At 37.1% G+C, this 26741-nt stretch overlaps 1 protein-coding gene across 4 annotated transcripts in view; it reads left to right on the forward strand.

Annotated features, from left to right (window-relative positions):
- LOC105380101 (histone-lysine N-methyltransferase PRDM16) overlaps positions 1–26741 on the forward strand; it is a 113830-nt gene that overhangs the window by 81842 nt on the left and 5247 nt on the right. For all 4 annotated transcript variants that reach the window (XM_048622344.1, XM_038117085.2, XM_038117083.2 and 1 more), the window contains 3 exons: positions 10321–10449; positions 11464–11560; positions 20656–20794. In XM_048622344.1, the coding sequence (XP_048478301.1) occupies positions 10321–10449; positions 11464–11560; positions 20656–20794 (365 nt within the window). The remainder of the gene's footprint in view (positions 1–10320; positions 10450–11463; positions 11561–20655; positions 20795–26741) is intronic.

A 26741-nucleotide genomic window follows, 5' to 3' on the forward strand; every position in this document is an offset into this window, starting at 1 on the left:
ATGACAAAGAAATTCCCTTAAAACGTCCAATAGCCCGGGAGTTCTATCCGCATCACGTTTACACTCCAGTGCAGTTTATTCGGGACGTGCTCAAAGGATAAAAACGCCAATCGTGGTCACTCAAACAGCACATCATTACCGCGCCGTGACAATTACACTGGCGCTGGCGAGCGAAAAATTTACTGCACGTTTGACTTGCCTTTTCGTCTCAATGGACAAAAGGAGCTTTGATCTTCGAGATGAGGTCATGGGTTTTTAAGACTGTCTAGAAAAATAGGTTTGCTCCGTGTTGGCAAAAAAAATGATATATTTTTCTCCAGTTTAAAATAAATTTATCATACCATACCCTATCTACAACTGTCTCCCTTTAATTGTATTTATTGTGCATCGATTCATCCGAAAGGATTGGGTTTAATTCAATAAAATTCACACGTCTAGGTAAACTTAAAGGGGTACGTAAAGTAACAAAGCATGACAGTCGGTAACATTATCTAACCACCGTTACCGACTGATATCTCAATAAAAATCTTCAAATAAAAATACAAGATCCGGGTAATCAAGAAGATTTTTTTAAACCGTGTCAAAGTGCAATAAAAGGTTGCGTACAAATAAACCCTAATTTTGGTTGGGCGTGACCCCACGTCAACGATTTTTTATTTAAAATTTGAAGTTTTTTAATAAAAAAATAACGGTGAATCTTACGTTGACAGATGTCACAGATTTTCAAGTTTAGAATGTAAACTTGATTGGCAAGTTTTTTTAAGGAGCTTCGATCTCTTGAAATCTATTGCTTCCTATAGAAATACGTATTTGCTAATAAAACTTATTCAATGAATGAATGAAAACCTCCCTTGCCGATGTGCAAATATTTTCTCACAAACATGATAAAAATTTACAGGTTTGTAAGATAACGGCCATAAATAATCTCAATGCTTATTAAGATTCTAGAGACATCGCAGGGTATTTAATTTTAAGATGCTATGAATATTTTCAGTTTGTTCAAATTAATTATAACATACTTACAAAGAAAGTTCAAGTAACATTTTAAACTAGTTTACAAGGATACAAATTTGTATGAATGTCAATCATGTTATGAATTTACATAATCATAATAAGTAATCACCATATCTGAGGGAGCAACTGTCAATTTTCGATTGGCAAATGGATTTTGTAATTAGAAATCGAATATTAAATTTTGAAATGTTTAATACATTACATTTTGTGTTTGGAGGTTCTACCTTTTTTGGCATAAGATTTATTTGCCTAATCTCGTATTGCATAGTAACGTTTGGTCAAAGTCTCGTTACGCCGAAAATCGTATGGCATAAATCTCGTTTAGTAAAAAGTTATTTCGCATAACATTGTTTAGCCTAATAATGGTATGGCCAAATCTTGAATAGCCTAATAATGCTATGGCATAGGTTTATTAGGTTTATACAAAGTAATAATATTCGTTTGGCTTTAACTTTGACGGAGCGTCTCCCTACATAGCGCAAACTGGTGCCTTGTATTGATTCCGCTGTTTGGAAAACGCTCCGCTCCGCTTCGCTGCGCTCCGCTTTGGTTTTGATGAACATGTGCACCTAACACGCTCCTCCTCGCTTTGCTCGTCGTCGCACCTATTTTTAGGTTTCGATCTCATGGGGTTTGTAATAATTATATTGGTCGTTAACTTTCGATTTTTTGATCATACAATATCGTGATTTTCGGGATGTAGGAGAAAAATACCACAATTTGTACATTTACTACATACTTAATATATTATTTATTAAGATAACATTAGGAGAAACAAGATTATACATAGGTATAGACGAACATAAATTTGAGCAAACGAAACTTAGGTGTTTAAAGATTGTGCCTAAAGAGTTTTAGACGAAACGAGCCTTATGCCACATAAGTCTTGGCAAAGTGATGGTTCGGCCAAAAAAGTTTAGACCATACGAGTTATGCGAAATGAGTTTTGGTCAATAAAGATTATGCGAGATGAGCGGAACCCGTGTTTGGAACGTTCACTGGCTGACAAAAAGGGCAATATTGAGGTGAATTTTTGATGAACTTGTGTTGATTTTTCATTGTGAAGCGTTGGCCGTAATAATTTTGTTTGCGGTGTTTGTGTTGGAGCGTTATTTATTTATTCTTTTTTTATATAGCGCGTGTATCACTGCGGTAGAACAATGTGAAAAATATTCTGGCTTTTCAACATTGCGAAAATGAAACTGTTCATTTCATACCAAAATTTGAACCGTAACAATTTATTACAATCATTTTAAAAATATTAATGGGAATAAAGAGCTAATTTTAAGCCCACGCTTGCAGTAGCTTAAAATCCGTTGTATTAGTGTCAAAATATCTGTCATTTTCTGACATCTTTTCATTTCTGGTCACCCCCTTCGCGCGGGGATTACCGGCACAGCCCCATTACATCTTCATTATGGCCGAGTTATTGTTGATGGGAACAATAAAAAAATGATATTTTTATTTTTAAACCGATGACATTGTTTGTGTGATCCTCAATTTGATCTCTTATTTCTATTTTTGTGCGTTTGTGTGGCAGATGCTTGGGATGTTACTGATATTTTATATGTTATTTTGCTTCTTTACTTAAACCGATGATCTTCCATTTACATGATGTTCGGATTATATAAAGGTGTAGGTGTAGGTATTTTGTTTGATAGACAATAATTTCCATCCCATCTATCAAGCAGACGTTACATAAAATATCTGATCATTTTTGGTTACGCTGTTGCATAAAAAGAAAGATAATCTCTATGTGCCTTAATCGTGTAATTATTAAACCCAAACTCTAGGAAGCCTAGGGTATAAATGCCAGCCACTATCATCCGCAATGTGTACGATAAAATCTATCCACCAGTAGCTGCCCCAATGATAGCTACTTCGCATATTATTGTCACAATTGTATGCAAGTTTGACATGTGACAGTGGTTGTCACGTTGACACCTGGCCGACCCTAGCGAATGCACCGGACACCAAGCTATCAGATCTCTTTCATGGGTTAGGTTTTTTTATAACACTTTATGATATCACTGTGATACTTCGTTTAAAATGTTTTAATATGCTCTATGCTCTTATAGTGTTTATTTCAATATTTCCGAAATTTTTACCAGGATAGTTTTTATGGCATGAGAGTTAATACCTAAGTGTTATAATTAGGTATGTTGGGAATCTAACTAATAAGTCTGATTTCCCACACTCATAATCTAATACTTAATTATACAGGTAATGCTCATCATAATCACAAATCATAAAATAATTCATAAGTTTCAAAACGCACTTATAAATATTGATACATGGGATCGATCGCCCCGCCATCCTCTGGAGACGCTCTATCTAAAATTCTAAACATTCTCGCTATTATTATCCGGAACACGACACTTATCAGTTAATCTAACATTGCCGTACAATAGCAGCTAATCTGCAGGCGTGATAGAAATTTATCTTCACGAAATAGTCATTGTCATTTAGCCCCCATCTCCCCTTAGCTTTGAGATGCGAAAAATATGGTGCAAACATTTAGGGTGTCGGAATTTGTCTCCTCGATATTATTTTAGGGTTGATTTATACGAATTTAAAAATCGAATTTTGATTATTCGAAACTCGTTATGAATGTTTTATCGGCATTGCATTTTGATCGATGAATAATTCTATCTCGTTAAAAGCTTCTAAATATGATTAATGTGCAACTAGCGCTGAACTTTTGTGTAGCTCCTGTCATTTGCAGACTGCTTGTAGAATGAAACTTGGTGAAAGTTTTCTGCTTGGAAACCGCGGCACATCCCGACGGCTCCTTAATTCCGCACATATTTTCGCCGCAAGTTTCGTGCTCGCAAAATCAGTCGTACACAGTGGGGCAATATTTCATCCGAGCCGGCCAGAACAATAATAGCTTGCGGAGTCGAAGCCATGGCACGTTCGCACCACAATGTTACACCTCCGCCAGTGTAACCAGACCTACGCCGCTCCCCCTGCTTCAGTTAACTTCACACGTGCACAGAGAACTTGTAAGTTCTCGCGGAGGTCTTCGTGTACTGGTGCTGTACCATCGCCAGCATCCGTGTAGACAAAATAACGAAATACTCCGAAAGCAATGCGATATTCCTCCGGTTATTGGGTTAGGTTAAGCGCTGTTTACTCTGGCGTGGTCGGCAGAGGCGATTGTTGATGCCATCGTTGCCAAACTCTAATTTAACTTTAAAAACAACGTTGTTTTCTTGTGAGTTTCCCACCAGAGAATATAAGCAAACCTTTGTGGAGTAGTACTCAGGTCCTATTTATAACAGTTATGATGTCAAGTTGCAATCATTGCAACAGTTGGATACTCTAAAATATAACCGATAAAATGGCGCCTCAAATCGACGGATTTACAGTCCAACTGTGAGCTAAAGTAACATATCAGGGGATGCTCTATTTGTCACCAAAAAACAGTAGCGGTACAAGCAAAAAACAGGATCGACAGAATAACCGAATCATTGCCTCAAAACCAATTGTCACCGTGACGGAGCGGGATATCGCGGTGTCTTTGTTGACATTTTTTTTAACTTTGTATTTTTTTCGCCTATAATCTGTGCGTTAATCCGTTTTAACGCGCACAGATGTGCTTGCGCAGTGCATGTTGCGTTTGCGCCACTGTTTGCCAATGAATTCGATGCCTTTTCAATACGACTGTTATTAGATAGGTAGTTCGATGTGTTTGTTAGATAGTTGATGATTTTTCACACGCATTTGATGTAATACACTTATACGTTATAATGATTTTAAAACTACCGATGCATAATTTTTGATTCCATACTGTTAGGTAATAAGGGTACTTAATAGTAAGTTAAACCTCATAATTATGTTAAAGTTACTGTTGCAAGCAAATGCAAGTTCCATTTACCTAAGCTTTGAAATAAAGATGGAAGAACGTCTCACGCCATCACAAAATCAATAGTACAAAATATCGATTTTGTCACACCCAGTCATTAATCAACGGAGGATCACCTCCTTTACCGCGCCGACTTTCTGCCGCCTTCCATAAATTAACCATGAACTCTGAATAGGAGTCCGCAATCATTGTCACCGGTGCCGAACAAATTATCGAAAAATTAGAACTCAGTCCTCCCGGCACGTTTCAGCCATTAAACGGAGACAAAACGGCATAAGTCCTGGCTTGACAGAATATTCACGTATGCTATCTTTGCGCAAAAAAACGAATCCAAGGTTTGGAGACCTGTGGCGAAAAGGGCAACGGTTAGCGATTGTTGAGGTTCTCGTTTGGCCGTCGTCCCGTGTAGGGATCAAGTTGGGGTGGTTGTTGGTGCGATGTCCCATTGATCTAGTATTAACAGGGCCCATTGATTGGCACAAAGAGCTGTCGATTGTGCAGTGACCGGCGCGCACCCGCTGGCTCGCTATTGTCATTTGTTGTTCAATGCGTGGGCATTTGTGATGAGAGTAGCTTTATGCAATTTGTATCAATTAGGTATTTAATAGCTTGCTAGTGATACATTGAGTGGTAATTTGAAAAAATCACACCTTTTGGAAGTAAATATGTAAAAGATTGCTCTATACCTACCTCTTATACCTTTTTGGTGAAGAATTGTTGTTGAGAAGTTTTAAAATTGCGATAAGTGATATTCAAGTAAATATATCGGTTTGAATACATACTTATAGATATTTGTACCATAAAATTAATTTATGAAATATGATATAACATATAAAATTAGTATTATTTATTTAGTTATAATTTACTAATAAAAAATGTTTTTTCAATTAATACTTGGTCAGTATATAATAACGTTGCACCACTTTCTTATTCGAACCACCTCCCGCGCTTCTACACTCCCACACAGCTCTTATCTATTCCCAAAAAGAAAACAAAAGACGCAACCTTAGTCGCCCACAGAAAGAAAACAAGACAGAAATCCGTTGTTATCCGTAGACAGTGCAGGAAGCCATAGTTTTCCGCCGGTTTATCTGAAGACAAGCGTCGGAAATGTCCTGCTATGCGCTGAAACGTGACTAAGATGTATGGAAAAAGTGCAAAAAGAATGAAAAAAAATATTCTTTTTTACTCAGCTATCGGACACAAAAAGCGGAAGCTTTTGCCTTTCTTTTCGGAAGTGGTTAGCCTTAAGTGATTTGTTAAGCTAATTTAGGGCGCCTTTATCAGAGGTCGAATCTAACTGGAATTTCAAATAAAAATGTGGCCGTAAAAGGGGTACTTTTATTTAGAATAGATAGATTACTACTACTAATATTACTAAAATAAATAATAGCAATTAAAAACAAGTTTAACGGGTGTTTAACCCGATATTTTTCAGATGCGGCTTGGACCGCCCTAAACATCTAGAGCTAGAGTTAAATGCTAGGAGGTAAGACTGGCATAAGTAATAAATTATATACCTAAGTACTGATAAAGTGGATCTGTAGACACTATAACACCTACACAAATAGAAACTAGAGTTTAAAACGAATCTCCAAAGAGGTTTTTGTGTGAAAATTTTTAATAAAAAAAAGTTGTTCTCAATTTAAACGGGCTTGCCGCATAGATGTACTGCACTCGTGGCGCCCGCAATTTGCCGCGAACACTCAGAAAGCTACAAATGTTCGCGGGTCGTTCGCGTCAGAAAATTACATTTCATAAATTCTAGTGACGGGGCTGGGAATTCCGCGATGATATCGTTTTTATCGTCGATGATAAAATTTCGATTTAACAGCTTATCTAGGAGATACTAAGTATAACTTATCTTGTTCGATAGATTCTCGTGATGGTAATTCCACTTGTAGTATTTTTAATAAACGCATGATATGATTTCCTAAATAACTTATTGGATTACAATTAATAATTCTTCGTACTCCATTTGTGAATGATAATGATAAAATGAAAAGTTTAATAATCTTTATCTTATCCTAACTTCATCATCATGACCAGCCCTAAATCATCCACTGCTGGACTACTTACATATCGACGCTGGAAAGACAAAATTTACCAAGCAACATTTTTTCAATACAATGCCTTGTCGAACGCGGCAAATTTAGTTGATGTCAGCAATGTCTAGTTTTCCCTATCCAGCAACATCAATATTTATTATAACTTAAAAAATCATATGACACTATCATCGACAGAATTTCCTGTTAAAACTATCGAGTGTTTCCCCTCCCTACCCTCCAGAAGAGCGGCGCAGCGGCGGCGCACGCATCGTTGCTCAAATCACACGACTCGTTTCACAAGATAACAATTTGTGTGCTTATTTACCCCGGCCTCCCCTACCTGGGCCAAATTGGAGCTATGTGATATTCCATGTAAATAGGGGCTGGCACTTTGAGATGTCTTTTATGATGTCGGGAGTTAGGAGGATACCTTTTACAGGCCTGAAATATCCAGAAATATGCGCCCAAGTCGCAGCAAGATTTTGATAAGTACCTACATATTATAGTTATACCTGTTGATTCTGAAATCATAACTAATGTATAACATGAATATGAGCCTGTATAATTAGCCACTAATTGGTCATTTAAATAATAATATTTATGCTCTAGGTAGATTGTAAACAAAATTAGAATCTATCCAACCTGATTCAGTCATGGTGAGTTTTGTAGGGCAATTAGAGGTATATATACCTACTTCAGGCCATGTAGCATAGGGCGCTAATAAGACGTGACAAAAGTTCTCCGTCGCGGTCACTCTTGAGGCTTTGCGATTTGAGTGAAAGCGATGCAAAACTTTTGTCACGTCTTAAATGCTCCCCGTACTAGCCCTTCAGAGTTGGTCACCTATGGCACCTATTTCACAAGAAGAGCTCCTTTTGAGCCTCATACAAAAATAAAATTTACCAAGTATACAAAACATGGACCTTTGTTACTTATAACTTAAACTAGACCATTCCAGCCAAAATCTGTAAGTTACAGCTTCCCGGCAAACTATTATGTCCCTCCATTTAGCATCGTTGACCGCGCTCTATCGATGACTGATGGCCTCCACATGGCGCCGGCACCCGCCAACTCATCACGGAACCCCAAGACGAGGGTTCCGTAAGATAATTATCTTTTTTACCGAACCCGAATTTAATAACGTGCTAAACGCCGCGGAAGGCTTGCCATTGACGCGTAAGAAGGGGAGGTACGGGCAAGTCTTACCCGTGATTAATATCTAACAAGCAATAAAATTGCGCAGCAGATGCTTTTTATTTTTCCCGTAAAATGTTTTTTTTTTCGGCAACTTTCAGATGATAAAGTGGATCTCTTGATTTAATTCGGTGGAAAATTAGGTGCTTTGCTCGCGGGCACAGGTTTTTTGTCGTAAAGAAATTGGGCTAATTAAAGGGCATCTGATTTATTTTTTGGTGCCTCGCGATTTTCTTAATTAAAAATAATTTGGTGTACTTACCAAGTGACATTAAATTTTACGCAGCTTAGTAATCCCTTTATCTATAATATATACAGCATAATTATTTATGCCGTAGTAACTAGTAAGAGTTATTTAAGTAGGTAATAGATTTAATGGAAGAAAATGCTTATAAACAAAATCCAAATATGCACAAAGGTTCGATTCGCCAGGTGCCACACCCATACCCCCAGAGAGGATAAAATAGAGAAAAAGATAATAGAAAATCCAAATAATATACATTTTCACACTTATCTTTGTGCAAATTAACACACTGACGACAACAAACTAAAATTAAACTAACAAACTCCAACTCAACTAATAAAGACATTTAGACACACCCTAAGCTAAGTTGCATCATTCATGCATACAACACAAATAGATCATGCCTGTTTTTCAAGTTACGTAGGTAATTTATTAGTAAAACTCAAACAAACCACCCTCTATCAAAAGGTATCTTCGAAAAATAGCCACTTATTGAGTGGTATTAGGAATGTTATGACTCAATTGAGTGAACAATGCGTTTAGCTAACAAGCTCTTAACACGAGGCATGCAGTTTTTTTCATGATTCTTGCGCCGTTGTAATACAGTCTGATATTGTTATGCAAGGAGCAAAGACGAAGGGACTATGTTTGCGTTCACATTTTATACGGGGATGTTATTTCCAAGTGTCTGGTGCTAAATTATAGGTTAGAAGCCCCTACTCAATTATGGGTCGGTAACGGAATATCCTTATAACCTTGTTTTACATGAGTACTTATTTCGTATTTCAAAATAGTTAAGTACTTACCTACAGTGAAATCGGATCTAGGTAAGTATAACTCTTGTCTAAAATGATGTGAAATCTGAAAACTTGACATTCGTGCAGATGCCGTTACCTCCAATGTATTTTTGTATTATTAATAATGAGTAAATACTTATGCAATTTGTAGATAGACTTAGCTACCTTAAATTCATTAGTAACCTTACCAATGATCAGTCGAGGCACTTTGATTTACTACCGCATTTTTCTCTTGCCCCATTCACCCCAAACAGGTTATAAATATTATCACAGCTACTGAAAATTAAATCATCACACTAAGGGGAGATACGGGATAAATTGCGGACATGATAAATTGTGTAGCACAGCTTGCGATGACCTGTGTTGGCCTGACAGATACTAATAGCGACATCTATCTTGACGCCGCAGTGTCCAGTTGCCACGAGCTTCACTATAAATCTCACAGATGGCGCCACGTGCAAAAAATTCAACAACGCTGCAGTTGGATTGATTGCTTTTCACAAAGATAGATTTATTAAATGAGAATGACTCTCATATTAATTTATACTATCTTTCTATCATATAATAATAATGACATGAAATACTATAAGTAGATAGTTATGGGGATTTAGATAACGTAACTTTCATGGATTACCAAAGTACCATTCTGTAAATAACGATGATGTTGCATTTAATGGAAAGTCGGTATTTACAGCGATAAAAATATGTTTTATTAAGGCTAGAATATACAACACACATACATGACCAATTTTTACTGCAAGATTTTTTATTCTTGTTACCGCAGTGAAAGGCAGCCATCGCGAAGCGAATATGTACCAACCTACGAAGTTTCAAGTTCTGTTCGCAGATGGCGCTTTTAATACTTTATTTACAGTCACGAACATCAATAAAAGGCTTATTTTCGAGATGACTAACCTAAAGCTTGTATAATAATGAAATCAAAGCCTAAAAGATACCTTTATAAAAAAACTATGGGGTGAGCAGAAATTTTCCCGAAAATACAAATGAATGCAATTTTTTAGTTTATTTTAAAACAATACTAATTCTAAACTTCCTTTTGCATTTGCACCCAACTTTTTAAAATCTCATTATTCAGATTAATTTGTTGTCGCATTAACACACATGCCTTGATATAAAAATACGTAACTTTTACAGGTTATTGGCAAAAACGGAGTTCGAGGATGGCTCGACGGAACCACGGAGAAGAGTAATTGGCTCAAGCTGGTCCGCTCTACGAACTACCCGCACGATGTCAACGTCCAATACTGTCTGGCGGCTGGACAGGTAAATTAAAACTTCAGTATATTGTTATATGCATTTACCTAGGTACCTATACACGATGTTCTTAGATTATTATGGTACCCTACATCAAGCCAATGGTCGTCTGAAAGCTTTAAACCGCTATTTGTACCCTAATACAGTTGTGTGTGATAGTGGTCTCTTGTTTGTTTGGTGTACAAATAAATACAAATAGTAAATACTCTATGCACATATCTCAATATTAAGCACCACAGTCGTAATTCTTGAAGGCACCTACTTCCTATTTTAATTAAATCTAATTTAAAATGACGTTACATTTCCCAAATCAGCGTAGCAAGCAGTATGTAATCAGCCCATCTGTGGCACCCCTAGATTTGACCGGAAGTGAGACACAGTTGTTCAGGCGAACAGCGATTTTGAGCACCGGAAGTACCAACCGTTCCATATTCAAATTTTATGGGGTTGCGCCACAAAAGAGAATATTAGGGTCTTAATGATTTGAATTCTTCTGGTAGTGATTTTTAACTAGGACATGGTAAAGTTAGGTTCTATGTTAGAATTAATTGAGATAATATTTATGTTGCTGAAATGTTAAAAAATTATTACCCACCGTATTCGTACGCCTTTATCATATAGTTCATATACTCTATAAGTCATTCCTCCACCCAAAGGTTGCCTGCAGGTGATGACTTTTAGCGATAAGGCTGCCTATTGTATTGCCTCTACAGTAATGTTATTTCAATAAAGTTATTACTGAACTGTAATATAATTTAGACATGCAGCAACCGTAAATTATTGTAGAGTTTAGACTGTAAAAGTTGAAATGTTTTTGATCAACAACCACATTTTATAGTTCTTTCTTTAGAGACAAAAATAATATATTTTATCTTCTCCAAATACTCAGTAAATTTTAGGTCGAATTTGTTTTATTTTCGAGAAAGGTTATAATTATCTACTACCTCTTCCCACGAGCTTCGCTACACTAAGTAGGATGTTGTCCAAATGTAAACCAACATAATATTCTCTGTCACATTCCAGATCTGGTACAAGGTGGTCCGGGACATCCCGGCGGGCCACGAGCTGCTGCTGGAGCCGCGCAGCCCGCTGCCGCTGCACGACGTTCTGGCTGTCGCAGGTAGGATTTTACACACCCTGTATATAGGGTCTTGGGTTTTTGATTGATATTTGAAGCTTAAAAATCTTTATAATCATAATTACAGTGTCAGGGGCTGGAATGTACACAGTCAGGGCCATGCAGTAATGTAGTATAGGATTTATACAATTACACCATGCCTATTGTGACTTTACTGGGTGCTTAAGACACACTGTTTATATGGATGTTTGGTTGTTAGAGCGGAGCGGGGCGGAACGGTGAGGCAAATAAACACCAAATAGATAAGGCTCGCGAGCTTCGCTTCGCCATAAAAAAACAAAGAACACACACTCACACCTTGTACTAATGTACTCCCCTGCGGGTAGGCAGAGGTGCATTGCTGCACCCACTTTTCGCCATTAAAACTTTTCTAAGTGGGATAAAAACCTAGCTTACATGTTAATCCGGGATGTCAGCTTCCGAAATTACTAAATTGCTGCAAAATTTGTTGATCCGGTAAATCATGAAAGAGTAACAAACATTCGTCCATTTGCGTATTGCCTATAACACGCGTGTGCCCTAGAATTACAATACTCTCAGAATAGTATACAGAATAATGAATTCGGTACCTAATTATGTAGCGATTATACAATGCGTTATGGTCCGTCTCACTCACCTGAACTTTAGTAATGGAAGTGAGCTGCCCTCTGCTCCCTTCATTTGATGCAATTTTATTATACGCTATATTAATACATAGGTACACAATGATTAAGTAAGTACCTATCTACTGAGATAAACATAAAATAACCTAATTTATACTTAGATACAGTTGCATCTTAATATTATAACTATCTACTTGGAGATATACGGTGATATTTTATAAACGAAGCAATAAATAAAATGGGAATTTAAAAAAATAACCAAATTAGTAGGTGTAATACTTATGTACCAACTATTTATTGATTGTATACTCATACGATTAGTCACAACACAACGACGCAATCAAACGCAATTCTCACCTTATACATACAACATATATAGCTCCAACGCCCTCCCCTAATTACAGGAGTCAAGTATATACATAAAAATAGTCTTCGGTGAAATCAGTGCGTGTGTCACGCTCCGATGCGTCGGCGGCGTGTCAGCTATTGCAGTCACCTGCCTTCCCTGGTTGACCCTAGCACTAATTGTTTTCGTATAAACAGGGTGGAAAAAATATGTTGATGTAACGATTCAACTTAATTGCTACTAAGTTAAGACGGTATATGTTTTTTTATCTAGGAACCTGGTGACAGAAACACAGATACTTAAATACTTTTTATTTTTATTTAGATTCTCAGTGCCCATACTATTACTCTCTTGCTACCACTTTTAAAGGCAATCTTATCAACTGCAATTTCGCATAATTTTAATTTCAAATTCCATAAACTTCAATTCCTAATCTCAAACAACAGACACGGTCTGAGCGTCCGAAATCGCTTAAAAACCCAATAACGTATTCACAATATTTACATAAAGCTGTTTGCGAACAAAAGCTCACGCTGTATACAAGCGAATGTAAGGGCGCGGACACACCGGTGGCACGAGCCCGTCCGATGTTTAATTTAGATAAATCGCGACGAGTGTGCCGTATGGAAAAATCACGCGCCTGTTATTATGTCCTGTGCGGGGCAAAGAGCTGGGGTTGACTGCACATTGACTTTTGAACTTAATTGACTGTGCCGAAGGACCTATGTATTATTATACTTATTTAAAATTATGTTACAAAAATTATTTATTTTTACCTATAAATTTTCAGATGCAAATTACGAGACGTATTCTTTAATCACTCAAATACAATCAGGTTATTAAGTAAATACATATATTGAAAACTAGAAGGATTGAAAGTAAGGTTAGTACCTAATAGAAAAATATTTTATGCTCCAGTGTTTCATCTAACATAGACACGAGACAAAAATAATATACCATAAGAAATTATAATCATTGCATCGTAAAGCAATGATATCACTGACATTGATACTTTAACATCGCTAAATAATTAAATGGGTTCCAAAAATTTATAAACCTAGCCACCCTGTTAAAAAACATAGCATTTCCTATATCTGCAGCTATTAACCCCAGGTGAAGGGTCGCTTCAGTGCTCACTTCCTGTTAAGCTTTCCGGCGCGTCGCCGCCGCCTGCCGCCGGTCACCGTCGGTAGGCGGTTATTTCCCCGTGATTTATGCGATTCAAATTATGACGGTGTACGTGTGACGCCAGCCTTATCATATTATGTGTAGGCTTCGAACGACCATTTGTCATACACAAGATCTATGTCGTATTGCTCGCCGTTTTATTGACCGTATAAATATTATTTTGTGGTGTCGATCAAAAATTATTTATAGATTTCGAATAACGTAGGTAGTAAATAAATAATTGAGCAGTAGCTAAGTTTAGGTATATATACACAAAAATGCATAAGTATTAAATTAGGGATATTTCGAGGTGACGTTTATTTAAGTATTAAAATATCATTTTAAAATACGGGCTTGGTTGCTAGCACAGATTAATAACATTACTATTGACGACTAAAATAATAATTTTCTAAATTACGTAAGTAATTACTATTTTGCACTAAATAATTGACCATATAGGAGGGGGGCATAAATTAAAATGACAAGAAGCGTTTCTGTTTAAAATGTATGTAGAATATCAGGTAGAGCTACACACTCTAAATACGTGGAGGAAAAACCCAGCCAATTATTGAAATAATCCCTTGAATTAATTCATTAACTTACTATATATTTTCTCGCGATTTTTTCACTCCTGGATAAAAAGTAGCATTTATGCTTGTGTGCAACCACAATATCAGCTACATGCAACATTTCATTAAAATTGGTCAGCCGTTTTCGCGTGAAAGAGAACAAACACCCATACTTACAAACTGTTGCGCTTAAGAATAATATAATATATTAATTAAAATTATTAACTTCGGTCCAATTGTGGTAGTAATAACATTAGTAGAATTACTATTTGCAAAAGCACCCAGACCCCACACAAGTAAAGGCAGAATGACTGTTAAATATCGGTAATTAGGATCGATTTGCAGCCGACCATCGGCGGGCATTTGTCATTAGCTCCACGTTGCACAAGGCCTTATGATTGATGGTGGCTTATCGCCGTCGCTGAGCGCCTCCGAGACTGTTCCTTACTGAATATTTGTTTATATTTGTATGAAATATATGAAATATTCATTTATATTTGTATTGCCATAAGCACCTAATATAATTAGGTATTTTGTTTAATTACCACTTTAAGCTCCAATTTATCCATAGTCGGTTTAATCATAACCAGGGAAAGTTAAGGTTGATCAATTATACGTCATCTCCATATTAAATTCTTGACAGATGTGTCAAAAGTCCCTGGTTATGGTCTAACCCACTATGGCGAAATTGGCACTAAGTAGGTGTCTGTATTGTCGGAAGAAACAACTTTGCGTCACTCACATTTACTAACAATATACAGAGAAAGCATAAAGCATAACTCTTGAAAAGAGCAGTGTAATGACCATGAAGTATAAGAAAATAATATTATCATATTTTTATTTTTTATTCGTATAGAAAATAGAATAAAAAAATCATTTGTAGGCATATGTTATGCAGGGAATAACCCTGACCGTTGATTCTGGTCATTCATTCAATGCTAATTCGATAGATAAAGTGAAGCTTATTGGTTTTCGTAGAAAGGATTGATCGGATGTCACTCAAGAGATGAATTCGAAAATCCATTGTATCATTATCTACCTACACTGATAATATCTTGCTTAAGTCAAAAATGATGCATTATGCGCACTGATATAATAGATACTGTACGCTGATTTTGGTGGTAAGTATATTATTAGATTATTCATGCATCAAAGTTTAATCTGTAAAATGAGATTGTTAGTAACTGTTCAATACCACGCAAAACGGTAAATAATAGTTAACCATACGGGGTAAATGCAATATATCTGAAGAGGTTTTTAATTTACTTTATTCTACTTACCTTGTTTGGCGTATACTAATATGTTTTGTCTTTATGAAACATACTTAAAAACATACTCAAATGAACTCGATCCGCCAGTAAATACCAGCCTCATTTTGTTACACTATTAGTTTCGCGCAAAATTTACGTTTTAACTGAAGTGAGATAACCCTGTGGCACTGTTGCATTATTCATGAAATCTGTTCTCGATGCGGACAATAGCGAAACAGCCCGGATTGTCGGAGATAGAATAACAATCAGATTGTTCAACTTTATCGATGAGAACTTTATGATGCTTTTAGTCGAAGATATTGTTGGAGACTGTAAACTTATGGAAGCATGTGTTGAAACAATACATCTATGTTTAAAGCTGCGTAAAGTATTTGCTAAACTAATTTGCATACAAAAAAAAAACAAATATCAATGTGTAGAATTAAAAGTAGGTAGGTACCTATATGATTATAATCCTAAAATTTCTATTCGCGTCATACGCAGTGTCAAAGATTGCAAATTTAACCCTTTATTAGCGTGCGTATTGTCAAAATGGCCGCGTGCGCGGATAATGAATGGGCCGCACGCGCAGCGCGACATTTGTCATCGCGCAATTGTCGCTCAGATTAAAATTGATGACGCTGTTTTGTCGCGCATGCGTCACTGTGGGCATTATCACGTCAATGTGGACGTGTTATTATTTCTTTTACTTATAGAATTATATTAGGTACCTATGTAAACCTAGATAATTATCTGTAAACTAATTTAAAACTATTTTTTGGACTTTAGAAATAAAATATGTTAGCTATTATAATAGCTAATATAATATTATAGCTAACAGCTAGTATAATAGCCATAAAATATTTATGTACTTATTGATAAACAATTTAAGAATATCATCGTTGTTTCTTAGCAAAAACATGATCGTACAAAAATATATCTAAGTACTAAGGCAATAAGTAAGTTAAATTACATAATAAAACAAAACAAAAAAATTAAACCCAAATTCAAATAAAAGAAGAAATTGCATCTGTTCGGCGACATATCTAAATTGAGTCGTCACAGAATCCCATATCAAAAGGAATGATTAATCAAAAAATTAACCAACAACAATGACTGTTCCCCTATTAGACGAGCAAAAATCGCTCGGCGTCCCACATCGGGTGTTTATTTAACAATCAAATAAATATTACGCACAATAAAATTGAAATATTTCAATTTTACTACTCCGCCCCCAGCAAAGGGTTAAACTTGTAGCATTGAATTTTTTGTTCACGGATTATTTCGGTATCTGTAGCTCTGCTATCTTGATGTTACGCAAAATTAAATAATTTTTGACCCACAATAGGTTTGGTGTTATCATGACTTTACAATTATAAATTTTTTCGACGGTACTAATCTCGCTTTGTTGAGCTTCTGCTTAATCTAACTTTCACGTTTCTGTTCTATCAACGATCTTTCACGTTTTTTTTTGTAATTACTCACAGGAGATTATATTTTATATTTATCATCAGTTCTCCATCACATAATAAACCATGACATGATTTTTATACGATAAAAGCACTTTCAAACTTTAATTATATTTTCATAAAATTTGAATATGGAACACGTGCTATAATTTTCAACGGATAATACCGGTCGTGATCTGACCGGATGACCGGTGCAACGGTAGAAGATTCTATTATATGCTGAATACAATTTCTATATCTATGGTTTTGAACTTTCCGCTATATTATCTAAAGAAGCTTTGTAATGTGAAATTTTACTTTAATTACGTACGAGCATATTTCAGTATATGTTTGAAATATAATTGCGCTTATTTTTTGCGATTTTTCATTTACAGTAAGTAGATTTGTTAAGTATTATTGTATTTTACCTTCTGCCTTCGAAACTACAATAACTGCTCTTATTATATCGTCTTTACCATAAATAAGTATATAGGTACATAATAAGTTACCTAAACAGATTCTATTTCAAAAGGCCCCATAACGGTAACTTTAGTCCACTAAATATGCGCAAGCGCCGCACGCACCTGATGCGTAGAATCTGGCCCGGGAGCTATAGGGACACACCTCTTTATGTACCAGGAAGACATGGCCCTATAAGAGATGATTACGAATTATAACCGTACTATTTGTGGAGCGTAGTCTCCTAGGCTGCTTGACGGGGACCGCACCATGCGTAGAATCTGCCCGGAAGCTGTTCTGCTGTGCTAGTCGTCTTTATGTACCAGGAAACGAGAAATTGCTAAGAGATGTTTATGAAATTATAGAGCACCGTAAGTTCTAGAACACGACTCTTAACGCCTACAACAAATTCGCGTGGTAAATATTTGCAATAATGTCCTATTTGCGAATCATAAACATTACAAATATGCAATACAGTATCTGACTCGTAAACTTGACCCCAAATTAAAAACACACGTTACAATAATTAAGGAAGTCAAACGGGCGAGCAATCGGACATATCGCGAGACACGACAGGTGTAGTGGGGGCTGTTATTGAGTAAACAGCTTTTGAAAAAAATACCTTTGTAGCTTCGACATAGGGGCTACAATGGTCAGTGAAGTATTTTACAGGGGTCTTATTAGACAGTTATGCAAAAGATCGGTACGGCACCGTCACGGCCCGTGACCGTATGAGCGACATCTGGGCCGTCGTGGGAAAACTTAACGTATGAGCCGGAGCAATATGGTCAGGTCTTTAGACATCTAACTTGATGTAATAGGACGATTGAGGGTGGTTGTTCCCACACTGTTATTTAACATTGTGTAATTAAATTGAGAGGCTTAAAACTCGGTATAGCCAGGGAAGGGGTGTGAAATGTAAATATTTAAAATATCTGAGTAATAGAAAAAAACTATTTGCTAATATTGGAAAATAGACAAGCAATTATTTTATTTTATAACTGTATCAGTATTGAAAATAATTATATTCAATTATTCGGAAAACATCAAACTTAACTTTGGCATTTCATTTACGACTATTCCTGCCTATCTAGATGAAGTAGTCAACTATTTATACGACTCTGTTAATGTTAATGATGTTAGTTTATAATTGCTGTATAATTAAATAATTAAAATTATTTATTGACCGGCAGCCTTTAGTTTATGGAGAATTGAATTAAATGAAATTTTCACGACTGTTCGATCAATTAAGTTTTACTCGAAGACCTCTTAGATTAGAGGTATTTAATTATCTTAATCGTTCACCGACACATCAAATGAAGCGGATCTCTTTATACTGTAGTTAGTTTTTCAGCTAAACAATAGGTATCTTCCAAGCCAATTTCAATCTATTTGCCAAGTAACCTTCGGCGACATTTCGACCCTCAATAAAACTCAGCATCTATTTAAAACAATAAACAGATGTTACCACTATCACCCCACCAACTACAGAATAGTCCCCGCGCGCCTCCATAATACACCCCGCAAACGAAGGTCAAGTGAATATTAACCCTCAACCGGCCAGGTGGGTGGGGGTGTGCTATACCCCCGTGATAATTTGAACAACACTTCAATAGCTCGTACTGTCCGGTTGACCTCGTGTGCCGTGTCATCGGTGTCTTCAGGAACGGTCGTCTTTTTTCGGTGCGCATTGTAGTGTTAGTTTTTCGGTAAGTTTGTTTTTTGTTTTTTTAAACGGTTGATTAGTTTAAAATGGAAACTTTTATCCGTATATAACATAATTTAATAAAGTTTTTGTTTGAAAAAAAGATTGTATCGGTTCATCGTAAATATAATGTCAGCATAAACGTTTACATATTACGTTTGCTATTAAACCACAACTTTATACCATGCCGAGATTTATCTATTTCTCTTTTTCTAATTGCCGATTGCAATTAAGCATAAAGTACTTAATTGATATGCATTCGTAATGAATTAATCGAGTCATCCTTAGCACATAAAACTCGGACGTAAATCAGACGAGACAAATAGCAGACTCGACTCGTGAATCACAATTTTCATGCAATTTCTTCAACCTCTTCCGTCATAAGCACACTTTGCGCCTCAATTCTGCTAATTAATATTTTATGTAACAAACAGAGACTTTTTTTGTTTTCGTTTTCAGAGGTCTAATTTATATTTTATTAAACATCACCCCACAATCCAGTAAGCTGTCTCATACTCGGCATGCTTTTCTTTAAGCTATGTAGGTAGTCTCAAGTGCTGAGCAAATGTGGATTAAAATACCCTGGATTTTCTACCTATTCCTGGTACGGACCTCCTCTCTCCATTTATACGGAAATCACTGAATTGTTTAGTTAGTACCTAGGTAGGCAATAGTGATAAATTTCAGAACAGGCGCACAGTTTTTATTCCTAAGCTATAAAAACACTAAGCCGTCATCAACAGAACCAGGAAGCGAACGCCTCGGCAAAACAATTGAAGTTCTGCAAATTTAGCGGAACGTAGGCTCCGAGTCCTTGCCTTATCACGAGGAGGTCTAGAATCTAGATCTAGTTAGACAATATCCTGGGCGTAGTCGGTCGTGACTGGCCGGGGCTAGTCGGCAGTGTGTCAATGCGATGTATGAATCGTACGGAATGTATGAGTTGTGAGCGCAAGATGTGTCGTGATCGCGTTGGAGATTTGTCCTCTATAAATACTTTTATCTTACTTTGTAAAATATATTATGTGCGTTAAATAACGTATCTCCTGTAAAGGAAATAATTTAAGCAATTGAATTATATAATAGAGATATAGAGAGAGAGAGAAGCTAAAATAAAATATAATCTAGTTATTTATGCAGGGCAGCAGAGTCAAGCATTAAAATAAACCTGGACAGTTTGTAGTTACGTTATACTTTAATTACTGAGTGCGCATTTTGTGTCACCAGAGATGTTAATATTCTAGCACCAGTCTAGAAGCGAGTTCATAAATAAGTAATTAAACCCTGTCGTTTATGGGTAGCAATTGCCAGCCATCGCGAGACTTATGTTTCCTCCGGCGATTGCCTTAATTGTTGCTTTCCAATCGTTTGCTCAAAGGAAACACTGATGATTTAATGTAATTGTAGCGAACGCATTCTTGCGACAATGTACTACACTTACACGTCTCTCCACCAATTAAATTGTCGGCCATCGACAATTCGTGAGCGAATTCGAAATTTGAAAATTTTAAATATTGTTTTCTTTTTCCAGGACGTCAGAGTGCCAGTGTCAACTCCACCAGCAGCACCGAGTCCCAGCAGCGGTTTCTGTCCATCACAGAGGAAGAAGAACGCGAGGACACAGAACAACGCTGCACCTTCTGTGAAGCACCATTCCCTAACATTGATGCGTAAGTATTTTTTAAACCTTGGCACTTTTTAATTTAAAAAAAACTTTGTTTTTAACCATAAATCATGATCTTAACACATATCAATTAGTTAAAAATTATATTGCTGCAGTCATTTCAGTAATTGATACATAAAAGGCTAATAAAACCAATCAACTCAAGTATGGAAATATCTTATCCGTATGCGTAAAAGTCTAACATCAAACTGTGGAAAACTAGTAGGAGGCATAGTTAAATCAAATTTAAGGTTACCTCAAGAACGCGTGGCTAATCAAAAGCACGTATAATTGTCGTATTAAAACTACATCATTCAGTATAATCTGAATGGAATGCAATCATCAGTTCATTTAACTACCATTCATTAGGTACTACATTCGTGAGCTTGCTGTAGATATTCTATACTTACTAAAAGTCTCCTCTATAGCATTAGAAAATACTTTAATATTTCCAAAAACATAACGTTACCGTTAGTAAGGTATAAATAAATAAAAAAATAGTTCAGAAAAAACAGTGTCCAGTAAGTATATTTAAAAAAATCAAGCATTACAAACTGTGCATTTGAATAGATTTGAATTAGTTCACATTAAAATTTTACTTAGCCCATAATTCTCAGGAGTTTTTTCGCAGCATACATTAGTTATTATGTCACAAAACGTTTACATACCGCCAACCGTATAAGTAAACAAAGCGTAATAATTACAACAGTATAGTCCTGTAATAAATATAGTTCAGATGTCTCAGAAGTGGGCAGGCAACAATTTATTTAGTGCTAGAGATGTGCCCATTCGATACTGGCTCGATGATTAGTGGCGAGCTTCGCGACAGAAGGGCTACTCTATACTGACGAAAAACGAACGAACTAGAGCTGTTGTAAGTACATTAGATAGAGTCGTGGCTCGCGCAGCGCTCCGAAACTTAGTTTTTCGTTGTATAGAGTGACCCCTCAGACACGCCGCCTCGCCACCATTGGAAAATAACTCCTAATATTTCAAAACGTAGGAAGAACCATCCTATTGAGTTGTTATTAGGTGTTAGGATTCTTTTTCGAAAAAGTGAAATAAAAAAGTGTCTTTGTGAAAGAAGCATAATCACTAACAAAGCTTTCACCATAAAACCATATGTACAGGTAATAATATAACCATAATAAGTAGGTAGGTACCGTTTGCATGATAAAATCTACACAATAAAAATACAACGAAAACAAAAGCTACTCATCACGAAAAATATATTATGAATTGATGTACGTGTGACAAGCGACGGGAATCCAAAGTGGCGTGTGCCATCAACTGCCATCATATTCCATTGAAACTGGCGTCGAACCTCCTCAATAATGCAATACATATCGAGATTATGGACATGCATGGGTCTAATGATCCCTCGCGCCTCTTTTATCGCCATTGTTTGAAACGATGCCAACATTTTCTAGGACATCTTTCAGAGATCCATTATCAATTTTGTGGACAAACAAAACATTTATGAAGGTCTATCCTTTTATTAGCATGATTGTAGAGGTATAGAGGCGTAATTGTAGAGTATACCTAACGTGACCATTTATTTTTTTTGTCAAAGCGGGACACCTGCCGAATTTCATATCCCTCAAAAATACATATAGGTATTATCTTTCTTATTTTCTTATCTTTTCGCTCAGTTTGCTCAGTGCTCGTTGAAAGTTCAATCCCTACGATGAAAGAGTGAAATGTGAAAGAGATGCATGAATGAAATGACAATTTTTTTTCTATATTTATGTATCTAATAATCTTGTTAAGTTGGTATATTTAGAATGTTTTAAATATACCAGACGGGTACCTTACATAAATCCGAATTACGAATATGAAAACAACGATTTTTTAAATTATGAATTCCATAGTTCTAGTAAAGTTTTATGTTTCCGAATAACCAAAATTACGAAAAATTGATAAACGAAATTTCAAACAACAGATTTATTAAAATTACCAAAGTAAATTTTTCGAATGTTATAATTTCGATGTTTTAAATGTACGATTTTTTATTATATCGAATTGTTTAAATAACGAATCCCGAAGTTTTAATATTCCGAAAACACGAATCCCCGAATGTAACTTAGTTAACATTTTAATATTTTTTTGCTTCGCTGCGCTCCGCTTTGTTTTTTGATATCTATGTATGTGCACCTAACACATTTAGGTTTTGGTTCTAAAGTTTTTGAAACGTTCATTTTATTTTTGATAAAATCACGAACTATCATATTTTTGGTCCGGATTTGATATTTTCGTAATTATAATAAATGTGTATTTTATTTTTCGTATATTTAAGTAGGTCGCAATAATCAATCGTAATATCAATCGCAATAACAAACCTTTGTGATTATTATTATATCTATTCGATTTTTATAAATTGATATAAAAAAATCGTTATAGGAATATTTTGTAAATTAGGTGTTTCAAATTCGGAAAAAAGTTTTTCGAAATTTTTGGGTGTTCTCATACCAGACACTACGAAATTCTTAAACATCATAGGTGCAGATTTGTAATGCCGAATTTCGGGTAATTCCGATTTTTGCCGATTTCTTCCAAACGCAGTCATACTTTGAACCGTAGAACCATTCACCTTGATGGCAACTTAATCTTCTACCTCGCTTGGGTTGACTCAGGGCGCTAGGACCGAGCGTGCGTGTGAAAACGTAAAATTAGTAAAAAAGTGCAAATATCCGGATTTTTGATTTTTCGGAATTACCCGCACATTTGTAATTAAGAAATCAGTTAAGTTACTTAACAATTTATTACAGATTACTTTGATGATTGTCACAGAACGAAGTTACTCGCGGAGTTTCGGTGGAACTCGGACTCATATTACTCCCTATAGTCTATGTGAGCAAGTGATAAGAAGATAAATAGTTGTCTCAAGTAATTAAAAGAAAAAAAGGAAATATGGAATGAAATTTCAAAATGTAGGTAATTTAAATTATCGTTTGGTCAGTTGATGAAAGCGGGACATTTTTGCCCTCGCGGGGGACAGCGGGACGCACAGCTTGAAAGCGGGACTGTCCCGCCCAAAGCGGGACGTATGGTCACGTTAAGTATACCGCACCTGTCCTAGCTAAAATTATCAAATTATACGATAGTGGATTTAGCTGGTTTACACTATGATATTTTAGATCTTAGTGGAGTAAAGTTAAGGTATTAAAAAAAGTGAGTTTATCATAACATAACTTAACCCTTTAACCAGCAGAAGGATCCAAGTGTAGCAGAAAAATGAAACTTTGGGTATGGGTTATATATGTAAAGCTTTATTAAAATTAGAAAAAAAATTTAAAAAATATATATATTTTATATGAAAAAAACATGGTGGCAATATAATGTACACTGCCGGTTTGAACTTTGGTGGAGTTTTGTTTTTTCTTTGTTTCTTTTGGATAGTGATCTGCAATGAGTGGAGTGAGGCGGAGTGGGGTCTTGTCGGATGATGCTGTTGCCCATGAGTTGGCGGACGCGTTTGGTGTTCCGGATGGTGCGGTTTCTGGGGATGGTTTGGGGGAGTCGTATTCGGAACGGGTTTCTGCCCGGGGTGGTTTGGTGAGGGTGCTTGCAGGTGGTGGCGTTCTGCTTGGTTCGGCGGCGCTGTCGTCTCCGTCCTCATCGGCTTGTCGGTCTCCTTCACTTGCTGGACTTCCGGGCGCTTCGGGATAGGCACCAGAGGCTCTGTGTCGAGGTCTTTCGGCTGCAGGACCTCGGGGTGCTTCGGTGTCTGCACTGGTGTCTCCCCGGCGTCGGGGCCGCTCGGCTGCGGGAGTGCCGGGTGGCGCGGAGCCGGTTGCATCCTCTAGCATGCCGGATGGGTTGGATGGGGGTGAGCTTTCGGATTTCTCGTCTTCGGATTCGGGTGAGGATGGGACTGGTTGGGGGAGCAGGAGTGGACCCGGGGGCCGGATCTCGGCTGCTTTGGTGCTCCGAGGGTTCGGTCTTCGGAGCGGCTTCCGGGCGGAGCGGGGCCTCTGACCTGCTTTTCTTTGTTCTTTGGTGATGACGTGCTGGACATTGTTGTGGACCAAACTAATTTATACGCTGTACAAGTAGGATCGAGAAATTATACACCAACCACTAAAGAAGAAATCATGGCTTGGTATAAATTGGTTTGGTCCTCAGTGGTGTTTGGTGCGTCATCGCTAAAGAGTGGAGAGGGGTGGGTCGGAAGTTTCGTTCTGTTTGGAGGCTGTTTTGGGGATTGAACTTTCGGAGTGTCAGGGTGGCTGATCTGGTTTCTGGGTCCATTCTTGTTTTTTTCCAGTCGGTCTCATCTTCGTCCGAGTCTGGGTCTGGGGACGGGGGGTCCGGGGGTCATTTTCGTCTGCCCTGTCTGGTGTGTTGGGGGATGCGGTTGGTTCTGCGTTGCTTGGTGCTCTTGCAGCTGGGCGGCTTTGATGTTGGTGAGATGTTAGTGCAGATGTTGAGGCACTTTGGGGTCTTGTGGCTGGGGGACTTCGGTGTGGAGTCCCTGGTGTTGGTCTTGAGGTGCTTGGGGGTCTGGTGGGTGGGGGAGATTGGCAGGCTGGTGGGGGTGGGGACGGTGGTGCCGTCGAGCTGGGTGGAGCGTCGTCGCCTGTGGGTGCCCTCACCGAATCGTTTTGGGTGGAAGCTTGTTCTGGGTCCGGTTCTTCCGGGTCATCTTCGGAAGTCGTGCCATCTGGAGTGCCGGGCATGTCTTCCGGCTCATGGGTGGTGGCATCATCTGGTGGGACTTTGTTCCGCTTCACTGTGGATCGTTGTCTGGAGGAAGCAGGGAGGGAGCGGAGCTTTGCCGGGGTTTGGACTGGCGTGGCGGTGTACATTATATTGCCACCATGTAGGTACATACAAGTTGATAGTGGCATATATATGGCCACCACAAAAAAATGGAAATTTGAATAAAAAATGTCGATTTTTTTTATAAATAGTGATCATATCGTCTTCTATACTACATGTTTATATAAAAAAGAAGGTTACTCACATTTTTATCTGCAGGATTGATGAGATATTTTTAAATAAACTTTGTACTTTTGAAATGAGGCATTTTTTTTTCAAGTGACATTTTTTTTTTAATGTTGGGACTACTAATTGATTTGATTGAAGAAAAAAAATACTGATGTGCATTCAGCTATGTATTAGTGACGTTTCCAGTAGCAAGATCGAATAAACTTTTAGAATTCTCAGGCCTATAAGATGGTGGCACGTATATTGCCATCATCAGTTAAAGGGTTAAGTATACACTAATACCAATTCTACCTCTACATGCAGATTTTTTGTTTAAGTGTAATTTAGTGCTATGTCACTATAACTTTTTCATTGCTCGCAAGCGTATCTTGAGATGGCGACCCTCAGCGAGCCTCTGATAGAGCTTTTTATTGATATCTACATAAACCAAATGACACCGTCACGGTTGTTCCTAATACATCTTTAACAAGTAATGTTATACGGTTACGAAACACTCCTCCTGTACTTCCATTGTGATCTGAGCGGATATTTTTCCACTCTTACTTTCGTCACAATCATTCACAACCGACTGATCAATGCTGTCACACCTTGAATCGATATCTGATGTATCGGTAGCGATTGCGAAGTCCGAAATTAGTTTGTTGCCAGTACTTCACTTATAATAGGGTCTCTTTGTAAAGTAATTGTTACGTCTATCGAATGTTTCAAATGCTCACTATTATCAATGCTGGTTTAGTAATCACGAGCTGATTCTTTGGCTCCAATTTTACAATCACGATAGAAATCTAGGTCATTGCAAACTCTGTTATCTATCTTGCCTGGACGGACATAGTAGGTAGCATCTGTGTATTTAAAATTCCGATCCTGCACCGATTACGGCAAGGTTAATAAATACAGCTAGTGCAGCTTGCGAGTAATTGGTAATAAGTTTATCGAGTCCATCATCTAGTCTGCTTAAGAACTGTTCTATAGATTTGTGTGAGTTAAGGATCTACAATCGATTA

Source organism: Plutella xylostella, chromosome 3, assembly GCF_932276165.1.
Source record: "Plutella xylostella chromosome 3, ilPluXylo3.1, whole genome shotgun sequence".
NCBI classification, from domain to species: Eukaryota; Metazoa; Arthropoda; class Insecta; order Lepidoptera; family Plutellidae; genus Plutella; species Plutella xylostella.